The following is an 11,840-nucleotide window of genomic DNA, read 5'->3' on the forward strand; positions in this document are numbered from 1 at the left end:
TTTTAAGTCTTAAGCAGCTAAACTTTACGGTCTCTCTGAGATTTCAGTTTGAAAAGGTGCTAGTCAAGGAACGGGGTTTCTTTCTCCAAATACCACTGGGCTTGCTTGTTTGTTCTCTGTATTAATCTTCCAGGAGTTTCTGTGTGCTAAATTCTTCTGAGCGTTTGGCCGGATTCCAGTGTTGGTTATGGAAAGAATAAAACCAGGAGTAAATCTTTATAAATTTACCGTGTTACTACAGTTAAGCACTTCATATGAGGAAAAAGACCTGGGAGTTCTGGTGGACAACAGGATGACCATGAGCCAGCAATGTGCCCTTGTGGCCAAGAAGGTCAATGGCATCCTGGGGGGCATCAGGAAGAGCACGACCAGCAGGTGGAGGGAGGTCATCCTGCCCCTCTGCTCTGCCCTAGGAAGGCCCCATCTGGAGCACTGGGTCCAGTTCTGGGCTCCCCAGTTCAAGAAGGTACAGGAGAGGGTACAGCAGAGGGCTACAAAGATGATGAGGGGCCTGGAGCATCTCTCTTACAAGGAAAGGCTGAGGGACTTGGGTCTTTTTACTCTGGAGAAGACTGAGGGGGGATCTGATCAACGCCTATAAATAATTAAAGGATGGGTGTCAGGAGGATGGGGCCAGTCTTGTCTCAGTGGTGCCCAGTGACAGGACAAGAGGTAACAGGCACAAACTTGAACATAAGAAGTCCCGTCTAACTGTGAGGAGGAACTTCTTTACTCTGAGGGGGGCAGAGCCCTGGAAGAGGCTGCCCAGAGAGGTGGTGGAGTCTCCGTCTCTGGAGAATTCCAAACCCACCTGGACGTGTTCCTCTGCAGCCTGCTCTGGGTGCACCTGCCTTGGCAGGGAGTTGGAGGAGATGATCTCCAGAGGTCCCTTCCAACCCCAGATCAGTCTGTGATTCTGTATCTATGCTTTAAGTCTGTCTTAGATTGAAATACAGAAGATTCTCTATTTGTCCAAGAAGTGGGAATTTCACTTTTATCCCAGGAAATGTAGGATTTTAATGAGCCTCAAGCTCAAAGAGAGAAATAGCATGTGCAGAACATGAGTTTTAGGGGGAAAAAGAAATATAATAGCCTAACATTTAAAACAAGGAATTCACGTTTCTGCTCTGCTCTGCGTGTCTTAGTGGTCGGCCAACTTTGTGTTACTCGACAAAGAGCTCCTCTTACCAGACTCTGTCCGGTGAAGGGGATGATTGAGACGTTGAGGAACGTGTCTCAAAGTAATAAATTATATTTTCTTCTTGTTGTTTATCGAGGGTTGTGAGTCCAGTTTTATCCACGCTCGGGTTTGGCGAGAAGGTTCTTTTTTCGAAAGCGTAAGAAGAAGAATCACGTCGTTACCCGAATGGGGAAATTAGCAGAACGTAAGCACAAAGTAATCAGTTGGTTTCATTTCAGTGCAAATAGGACTTTTAAACAGCAGGGTCTTTTGTTTATATATTTATCCATTGGGCTCGCACACTGCGGCACAAAATTACGTACCTCCAAGTGAAATTACCCAGAAACCAAGCAAAATGAGAGTCGCCGCTCTGCTTTTCCTCCCAAACCGAGAATGATGCACACACAGCAGAGATCTTAAAATCTTTCCAGTTCTGGTCATCCCAGGTCACCGGTGACAGAGAAGAAAATTTGCCTTATCCCACTGGGAGCCTGATGCAGGTGCTGGTTGCTCGGGAGTGACTTCCCTTCTTCGCTGGCAGAGCGGTTTTCTTCACTTTGAGCCTCGAAATTCACTGTCGGGGAAGCAAAGGGGATTTGCAATTGGAATTCTGTGAATAGCAATAAACGTGCCGACTCGTGTGCTTGTAATTACCTGCGAGCACAGAACTCCAGCCTGGAAAGTAGAGGCCACGGGAAAGTAGTCTGTTACCAGCATCGGGCCGAAGTCTGCACGAGCTTTATGGGTTTCAGCTGGTTTGATGGTGCTGTGTCCAACTCTGCAGAGCCTTCCTGCGAGGCAAGGGTGAGACGTGACAACCCAGATGTGTGGGACAGGCACCGTTCCTTGGATTTCTTCCCAAGATCATAGAATCGTAGAATGGTTTGGGTTGGAAGGGACCTTAAAGACCATCTGGTTCCAGCCCCCCTGCCCTGGGCAGGGACACCTCCCACCAGAACAGGTTGCTCCAAGCCCCCTCCAACCTGGCCTTGAACCCCTCCAGGGATGGGGCAGCCACAGCTTCTCTGGGCAACCTGGGCCAGGCTCTCACCATCCTCACAGCAAAGTTCTTCCCCACATCAAGTCTAAATCTCCTCTCTTTCAGATTACAACTGTTCCCCCTCATCCTATGGCTCCCCTCCCTGATCCAGAGTCCCTCCCCAGCTTTCCTGGATCCCCTTGAGGGACTGGAAGGGGCTCCAAGGTCTCCCCGGAGCCTTCTCTTCTCCAGGCTGAACCCCCCCAACTCTCTCAGCCTGTCCTCCCAGCAGAGAGGCTCCAGCCCTCCCAGCATCTCCGTGGCCTCCTCTGGCCCCGCTCCAACAGCTCCATGTCTCTCCTGTGCTGAGGCCCCAGAGCTGGGCACCGGTGGGGTCTCAGATGTACCAGCTCTAGTCCTTTACACACAAGCAGTGCAAAGCAGAAGTAACAGCCAAGGTTATTGCAAAGCACAGATTTGTGCCACTATTAAGTACAAGTTTTAAGACAACCCCGTTTCAGATGGGGTTCAGATTTCAGGCCCCCAAATCCTTACGTCTGTGTGAATTTTGGTCCTTTAGACGGTATCCAAGATGCAGCCGCTTTGTGCGAACCTTAAGAAATGCACTTGGGGACCCGTCCCATTCAGCATCGCGTTCAGTTAATGCAGTTTTCCTTTAAGCCGAAGGTAGTTCCGGTTCTTTCAGATAATCAGCTCTCGGCAGAGAAAATTAGCTGAATGCACCCATGTAATTAACCAATTTTCTCCTGTTTAAACACACAGGAGTGAAGTTCTTAAAGCACCCACCTTCAAAAGGCACCATTTACGTCACGAAACCTCCAAACCTGCCAGCGCCGAGAGGAGGAAGGAAGCTCCGAGAAGAGAGGAAAACCACACAAAGTCTATTGGAAACGCGGCGTCGCATCACGCCTCTCTTAAAAATAAATAAATAAATAAATAAAAAATCTTTGTCCTCAAACAACGGGAGGATTTCTCGCCTCTGAGGCCGTTCTTTGCTTCATTCCTCCTCGTTCCTGGGCAGGAGAACCCTAATTACGCGAAGGGTTGTAAATCTCATCCGCGCAGTGTTAGCGGCCGAGGGTCTGAGCTCAGGGAGTGCGGGGACAATAACCCCAGCTCCATTCCTGTCCCACGCAGGGACAAACAAACTTTTCTTTGGATAAACAAACCTTTAGCGATGTGGCACTGGTGAATACGGTAAAAAATTTTAAAAAACTCCTGTGGTGGCAGAAGCGGGAAAATCGCTCCAAAGCCAAACTGGAGCTCGGTTTCTCAGCAAGTCACAACTTAAAATTCTGCTTCTGAGTCACTCTAATTATTTTTTTTTTCTTATCTTAATCCATTTTTATCCATTTTAAAAGGCAAGAGGGAAATTCTGCTAGCCCCTTGTAACCTAAAGGGACTGAAAGATATTTATTTTGTAACTCTTTTAACGCTGCATTTTAAAAATCATTGGAGCATCGTGAGTGTGTGTGCTCAAAATTTTAGCTTTTTTATTTTGGTCTACATTTTTCACTGCGGGCTGTATAAGGGGAAAGCTCTGGTTTCTCCTCCTAAATGACTGGTCCCAGTAGGGATCCCTGGGGAAAGCCTGGTGGACCCCGGGAGGATTGGGGGGTGGGCAAGAGGTGGATCTTCTGTCTGGGTGGGAGCCGCGCCGCCGAGAGCCGGCTCTTCTGCTGGGAACCCCCAGCTGCCTCTGCCAAAACTGCCCCTGGGAGCCCAGAGCTTCATCAATAATTAAGGCACATGTGAATATCGAGCTAATTTAGGATTTGCACTTTCTCACCCATTTTAATGTCTCCGAAGCAAGGGGTGGGGTAGGGGGGGTTGGGGGAAGTTATTTAGTGAAAATAAACCCGCCGTTGGCAAGCCGAGTGAAAAGCCAGATGTGGGATCCGGGCTAAAAGGGGATGGTTTTTTTTTTTTTAAAGAGTGGGGATGGTCTCACCCGCGCGGGGCGAAAGCCGGGTTGGGGTCAGGGATTTTCTTGCCTGCCCCACGGGGAGTTGCCGCCACCGTTCCCCATCCGCTAAAAACGGGGAGAACAAAGCTTTTCTTCCACCCTTTGTCTGCTCAGTCTATTTTAGCCCGTAGCTTTTAGCCTGTAATTTCCCAGCTCTCCAAAGCAAAGCCCTGGGAGAGCTCTGCTCCTTCCCGTGCCCCAGATACAGGTAAGCGTTCCGAACGCCAGAATGGAGAAGGTAAGCGTTAAAAAAAAAAAACAAAAAAAACAAACCAAAAACCAACAAAAAGTCCAGATGAGTTCTTTCCAGACTGCTGCTAATTACCCTGATGCGGTCCCAATTAACAAGGTGGCATTTTCACAGGGCCCCAGCTGCCTTTATGTAACGCGGAGCTTCCTCCAGGACAGGTTTAACCAGCATTTTAGGTCGGGTGCAGAATGAAACCCATCTTACTAATGCAATCAGAATGCCAGGTGCTAAAGGAGAGGGGGGGAAGGAAAAAGAAAGTGATTATTATTATTATTATTATTATTATTATTATTATTATTATTTTATTACTACTACTATTATTAATTTGCACTCAAAATGTGGGGGACCCTAGGAAGGGTGCTGTCTTCCAGCCTGGGAGGAAATCCAAATTTTTCCAGTACTTTTGCGGTATTTTTTGTCCTGCAACCGCAGGGGAATTTCTAAAAAAACCCTGTGAGTTTCCCCCCCTGCGATACCCGGGGGGAGATCAGTCGATGTTACCCCCACAATGCGGAGGGGAAGAGCGAGGAGGAGGAAAAACCCGGGTGAGGGGCTCCGAGAGCCTCCAGGCACCCGTCGGGTCCCGTCCCTGCTCAGCGCTTCATCCTCCCCTGGAAAATCCTTGGAAAATCTCCCCTCCTTGGAAAAGCGGTGCGGGATGGAGGCAGTGCCGTGTGTCGCGTGGAATTCGTCTCTTCCTTTTTTTTCCCTTTTCCCTTGAGGGGATATATTGTACTACTACTACTAAAAATCCTCTGGCCTCCAGGGCCTCGAGTAACAGAGGTTGTTATTTTTATAATAATGACGATATCCAGGCCCGGCGCATCCTGAGGGGTGGAAAATAACACGGCCATATTCAAAATAAAACCTCGCGACTTCGGGCGGGTTTTTTTGGGGTTTTTGTTGTTTTTTTTTTTTTTTTTTTTTTGCAGGGCACTTCAACTCCTACTAAAGGGAAATAAATAAGTAATAATAATAATAATAATAATAAAAAAAGGATGTTGCGGGTTTTCTTCCCAACCTCCCGTCCTGCAAAACGCACCCAGGAGACCCGTTCGGGGCAGGACAGAGGGTTTGGCATCCTCCCTCCCTGCCCCATCCCGGCACTTCGAGGCGGGATGGGATGGGATTTACGGAGAAGAACCGGAGCCCGCCGTGTCCAAAACACAGATGAAAGGCAGTTGCTATGTGCCTGCCTGCGTGTCCCTGTGTGTAAAGGGTTTATAAATCTGTCCCGGGACCAGGAAATCTCCTGCGCCTTTTAGATTTTAAGAGAAGTTGCCTTCCTGTTGTATTCCCAGATAACGCAGCTCTGATCCAGCCCGTTTGTAAATAGCTTAATAGATTTTAATCAGTTCCTTCGGAAAATGTTGTTGCTTCCTCAGGGTTTTAATTCGGTCCCGGGGAAAAGCTCAGAAAGGGCAGTTGTTGCTCCGGCTGGAGGCGAAGTTGGCAGCTTCCACCTCTCCGCACCCCCAAATCACCGTAACCCACCAGAACCGCGGGGATTTTGTGTGAAACGAGGGGAGAGACCGGGAAACCCAGGCAGATCCTGCACCCTCACGGCTCACGTTTACATACCGCGCTCTCCATCACTCGTAATCTGACAAGAGTCAATAGGAACACCCAGGGCACGTGGTAAATCGCTGCTTACCTGCACAAACACACACACACACACACACACACACACACACACGGCCCTGGGATCCACACTGGGTTTTTTCCCCCTCTGTCCCCATGGGTTAGATGGGGCAGCGGCGGCCGGCCGGCCCCGAGGAAATGCCTTCCCATCTCTTGCCCCGACTTTCTGGCAGGGCGGAGAGGAAATCCACCATCAGTCAAAGCGGAGCCGCTGCAGCCCATGTCAGGGGGTCAGAATCATAAAGGAATCCAGCGACTAAATATATTCGGCGGGGGCAAGCGGCAGGGATGAACCGGGCAAGGGGGTCCGGCTGGGGATTTTGGGTCCCATCGCCTTCCTGGAGATCCTTTGTCCCAGCGGGGGGAACATTTCTCGGGGGTGACTTTCCCACCCTCACGGGGTTAGTGGGAAATATCGTTGGGTGATGGCGGTGCTTCCATCCAAGCAGGGCTGGGGTGGCTTTGCAGGATGGGGCAGCAGCAAGAAAAAGCATCAGACCGGCCTTCCGTCTCCCAGTGTCCCAGGGATGGGCACTGGGGACCAACTGGGGATGTTGCAGCCCCTCTGGGCTGTGCCCAGCGCCATCGCCTGCCCTGTGTGGCCCCTGAAAACCTCACCCAGGAGCCCAACCAGGCTGGACAAGCGCCCACCAGCAGGTTGACTGGGTCCCAGTTTCCCTCCTGTATATATATATCCCTGGGACCTGGGAATTTGGGGTAACTGGGTCAAAACCAGAGAGCACAGCCTGGACTAGCAGTTAAAACAGGGGGTGTGGAGGAAAGGGGGGACCTGCCTGTGGGACCCGTGTCTTGATTTCCCCCTGCAAACAGGCACGCTGCAGCTTGCCAAACTCTGGGGAGGGGTCTGGCGGGGGGGGGGAACTAGTTTGGAGCCATTTTCCTTTTCTTTCCAGATCACCCTAAAAAAAAAAAAAAGAAATCTCAGTGCCCTCATCTCCTCTCTCTGCGTTTCCCCCAGCCTTGAAGTTTCTGGGGGCTTTGAGATACGGGGGCTGTGCAGGGGTGGCAGGGCCGTTTCCAGCTCCCTCCTCCCTCCCCTTCAGTGGGCAAAATAATAAAAAAAATTAATAATAAAAGGGGAGAGGGAGGAGGGGAGAAGAAGGGGGAGGCTGGGGGTGCTGCTCCCCACCACCACCACCACCTCCCCCCCAGGGGGTGCCGGGCAGAGGGTGGGGAGAAGTTTTTCTCCCCCGCGCCATCCTGGCCGGGGCTCCGGAGTTTGCAAACAAGGAGGAGCAGCCAGTACCTTCGGTGTCATTGGAGGAGGTTTTTTCCAAGGAGCTGATAAATACGGGGGAGGCCGGGCAGGAGGCTGGGACTGCGCGGGGACCCCGAGGGCAGCGCAGCGGGGCAGAGGCGGGTCGGGGCTGGGGCTCGGAGCTGGCGGGGGGGGGGCGGTGGGGCCGGGCCATGGCTGCGCTGCTGAGCACCTACCCCTGGCCGGAGCGGCTGGAGGGGGACACCACCGAGGGGTTGCCACCGGGGCCGCCCCCGCGTTGTCCGGCGGGGGAGAAAGGCTCCGAGAGCCGCATCCGCCGGCCCATGAACGCTTTCATGGTGTGGGCGAAGGACGAGAGGAAGCGGCTGGCGGTGCAGAACCCCGACCTGCACAACGCGGAGCTCAGCAAGATGCTCGGTGAGGAGAGGAGGGGGTGCGGGGTTTCGGGGTGACACCCGGGGGTGGGCGCCCCTGCATCCACCCGGGCATCCACGGGGGTGCAGACCCTGCCCGGATCCAATACCCCGGGGATGGGCATCCACGCGCTCGCCCGGGCATCCCCGGGGGTGCAAACACCCTTCGGATCCAGTACCCCGGGAGTGGGCACCCATGTACCCAAGCCGGGCATCCCCGGGGGTACAGACCCTCTCTGGATCGAGGACCCCGGAGGTGGGCACCCATGCACCCAACCCGGGCATCCCCGGGAGTGCAAACCTGGCTCTGAGTGTGGCACCCTACGGTGCATGCACCCACCCGGGCATTCCCGGGGGTGCAAACCCTCTCTGGATCGAGGACCCCGGGTCTCAATGCTCAGCAAGATGCTCGGTGAGGAGAGGAGGGGTGCGGGGTTTGGGGGTGACACCCGGGGGTGGGCACCCATGTACCCACCCGGGCATTCCCAGGGGTGCAAACCCTGTCTAGGTTTAGTACCCAGGATTGGGAACCCATCTACCATCCCATGGGGTGCAAACCCTGTCCAGATTCTGTACCCCGGGGTGGGCACCCATCGGCCATACCTGGGGGTGCAGACCCTCTCCAGATCCTGTACCCCTGGGGTGGGCACCCATCCACCCACCTGGGCATCCCTGGGGGTGAAAACCCTCTCCCAAACCAGTACCCCGGAGTGAGCACCCATCAGCCATCCCAGGGGATGCAAACCCTGCCTGGATGAGGATCCTCCCAGTCACCCCACAGGGTGCAAGCCCTGCCAGGGTCTAGCACCAGCACCCTGGGGTGCCTGCATCCTCCTGGCCCCCCTCCATGGGATACAGGCAGGTTCAGCACGCAGGGGGTGAGCACCCACGCACCCACATGGCCAGTCTGTGGGTGCAAAGCCAGGTCCAGCGCCCTGGGACAATGTCCACTGGGCTGCCTTGTGGCGTGCAAATCCTGATGGGGTCCCTCACCCCCAAAGGGGCAGGGACCGAGGGTGCAAAGCCCGGCGGTGACCCACACTCTGGGTGCATGCACCCCCTCGGCGGCAAACCCTGCTGAGGGGCAAACCCCCAGGGATCCCCCAGTGCAGTGCAAGGAGGGACCCCCCCCCAAATTTCCCTAGCCTGTCTTTGCTGTCCCACTTTGTCCCCAAACCTACTAGTCCACCCCAATATTGCATGTCCAGGGGGTGGTGGGGTGGTGTTTCTGCTGTTCCTTTTGGGGGATCACAACCCATTTTGAATACACATTTGTTTCCCACTCCCCCTCCAGTTTCCTCCTTATCCCAATCCCCATTTTTTATGCAAAACCGAGAGGGCAAAGAGAAATAACCAGCCCAGACAGCCTGAGAAAGAGCTGTCCGAATTGCAACACAGCTTTGCTGCCCACCCTCTTACCCAAAGTTTCTGTTTCCCTGCACAGTTTTGCGGTGTTTTCTTTGCTGGTTTGGGTTTTTCTCCTCGCTGCTTTGCCACGCAGCATCTCTGCTTGTTAGTGTTATTTCTGCCGTCCCTTTGGCAGTGGGAAGGCTTTGATCCGTACCCTCATTTCTCCCACTTCCTTGAGGAACAGCCCTGGGGGAGCCTCACCGTGGGATACAACCCTCCCCCCTCCACCCCAGCCCCGCCGCTGCTTCTCTGTCCTGTATCTGGGGGACATTTTGTGTACCTCAAACAGGGAGCAGCGAGGTCGCAGTGCCCAGGTCTCCGTGCGCCCCGGTGCGAGTCCTGGTAGGGCACAGGCTGCGACACATCCAGGGACGCCACGTCCTGACCCCCCTGCTCAGCCAGACATGGCCTCAGCCGTCCCCGCTCAGCCGCCGGGCTCTCCGTCCCAGAGAGGCACCGCAAGATCAGGCCGTGGAGCCGGGGGAGTTCCTTTGCCCTCATTAAGGTCCCTTCCAACCTAAACCATTCTATGATTCCGTGATTTATTTGCAGTGGGGCTCAGCTAACCCTGAACCCGCCCTGTCTGGGGACTTGGGATGGGGGGAGTCGGTGGACCTACGGTGGCTTCAGTCCCCTCCTTCTTCACCCTCCGGCTGCTGTCTCATCTTCCTGCGGGGTTTGTGGGCTGCATCCTCCGTGCGATGGCTGGGATATCGGGACCCCCAATTTTGCCCTTGGGTTGTGTGCCTGCAAGCTTTGGGAGGCAGCCCCCTTTTTTTCCCCCCCAATATGGGTGCTAAAGGGGAGTTTTATTCTCCGTTTTCAGGCAAGTCCTGGAAGGCTCTGAGCCTCTCGCAGAAGCGTCCCTACGTGGAGGAGGCTGAGCGGCTGCGGGTGAAGCACATGCAAGATTACCCCAACTACAAATACCGGCCCCGGCGGAAGAAGCAGGTCAAGCGCATCTGCAAGCGGGTGGACCCCGGGTTTTTGCTGGGCAGCCTGACGCGGGACCAAAACGCCGTGCCGGAGAAGAGGACCTGCGGCCGGGCTGGGGGGGAAAAAGAGGGTCCGGGTGAGTACCCGCCTCGCCCGGGGCTACCAGCCGGCCGGGGATACCGGGAAGCCCCGTGCAGCAGCAGCGGCAGCAGCACCAGCGTGGACACCTACCCCTACGGGCTGCCAACCCCCCCGGAGATGTCTCCGCTGGACGCCATAGACCCTGAGCAGAGCTTCTTCTCCTCGCCCTGCCCCGAGGAGCATCACCGCTCCCACCTCGCTGGAGCCACCTACTCCCCGGAGTATGCGGGCAGCTCCCTCCCATGCAACCACCACCCTCTCAGCCCCATCCCACCGCCGGCCACCTGCATGATCCCCCCGGCCTCCAGCTGCCCTCCTCTTCCTCCTCCTCCTCCTCCCAGCTACTACACGCCCGCCTTCCCCTCCTTGCACCCCCCTAGCCTCCATGCCCACCTGGGCCAGCTCTCCCCACCGCCCGACCACCACGGCTTTGACACCTTGGACCAGCTGAGCCAAGCCGAGCTCCTGGGGGAGATGGACCGCAACGAGTTCGACCAATATCTCAACAACCCCGGCCACGGCGACCACCAGGGCGGGGTCTTGGCCAACGGACACGTCCCAGCGTCTGGCAGCTCCCATGCCTCCGAGACCAGCCTCATCTCCGTCCTCGCCGATGCCACAGCCACCTACTACAATAACTACAGCGTCTCCTAGACCCCCGGCCGGGGGCCGCCTGGACCGGCCGAGGAAGGACCCGACACAGTATTACGAGGCGTTGCTGCCCGGGGACATCGCTCGCCGCCCCTTGGGGTGACCGAGTCCGAACCGTGAGGGCCGTGGAGTCTCCTCGGTGGCGTAGGTAAAGGATTTCGGTCGTCAGTTCACCACCGGTGCAAAGCCTGGGGTGCTCTGCTCCCAAGGGGGCCGGGTGGGGAATTTCCCAATGCCAAAGCCCTTGGGCCAAGTCCCTCTCCCAAAGCAGAGATGCTCCCGGGAGCGTGGGAAGGTTCCCTGCCATTTTGGGGCACCCCCTGCTCTGCTTTGGAGTCGGGGGGCGGCAGCATCCCACAAACGGCAGATGTGAAGTCCTGGCAGGGGCAAAAAAATCCCTGGAAGGGGACAAGGCAGGGATGGAGGGGGGAAAAGGGAAGGTTTTGGTAAAGGGCCTGCAAGCCACCCATGGCTCCTGGCGCTCTGACCTGCCTGTGCACCGGTGGGGGGCGAAACCTGCCTTGTCTCCCTGCCCCCAGACCACAAGTTGGGGGCTTCATCCCCTTGGGAAGCCCCAGAGGGGACGGGACACCAGGGATGCTGCTGGGCTGTCCCTGGGGATATGCGGCGGGGGCTGCAGGGGGGGCATTGCAGAGGAGGGTTAGATCAGGGCTTGCAAAGGCAGGATGGGACCAGCATCCACATCCCCCCCCATGGTTTCTCCTTGGCCTCCCAGCAGAGCCTCCCAGCAGGCCAGGAACGTGTCCTGGGATGAGCACTTGGGGCAAAGAGGTGATGATGTAGCAGACACAGGTTGGTTTTTTTTTTTCTTTTTACCAAACATTGTTTGAAGGCAAAGGCTTCATGTTTCGAGCCGCAGTGCCCAATGCCTCTTCTAACTCCGGCGTATTATTGCTTGTAATAAAGCTGTACATTGATTTATTCCTTCCATTATTCTTCCCCTCGGATTTTGTATTGCTCGAGTTCTCTTCCTTTTCATAAAGATGAAGCT

At 55.2% G+C, this 11,840-nt stretch overlaps 1 protein-coding gene across 1 annotated transcript; it reads left to right on the plus strand.

Moving 5' to 3' along the window:
• The first annotated feature begins 7,468 nt into the window (after nt 1–7,468).
• Nucleotides 7,469–10,831, plus strand: SOX7 (SRY-box transcription factor 7). The gene is made up of 2 exons (XM_074153551.1): nt 7,469–7,694; nt 9,927–10,831. Exons 1-2 carry the CDS (start codon nt 7,469–7,471, stop codon nt 10,829–10,831), a joined length of 1,131 nt encoding a protein of 376 aa, XP_074009652.1.
• Nucleotides 10,832–11,840: the final 1,009 nt, after the last annotated feature.

Source organism: Numenius arquata, chromosome 9, assembly GCF_964106895.1.
Source record: "Numenius arquata chromosome 9, bNumArq3.hap1.1, whole genome shotgun sequence".
NCBI classification, from domain to species: Eukaryota; Metazoa; Chordata; class Aves; order Charadriiformes; family Scolopacidae; genus Numenius; species Numenius arquata.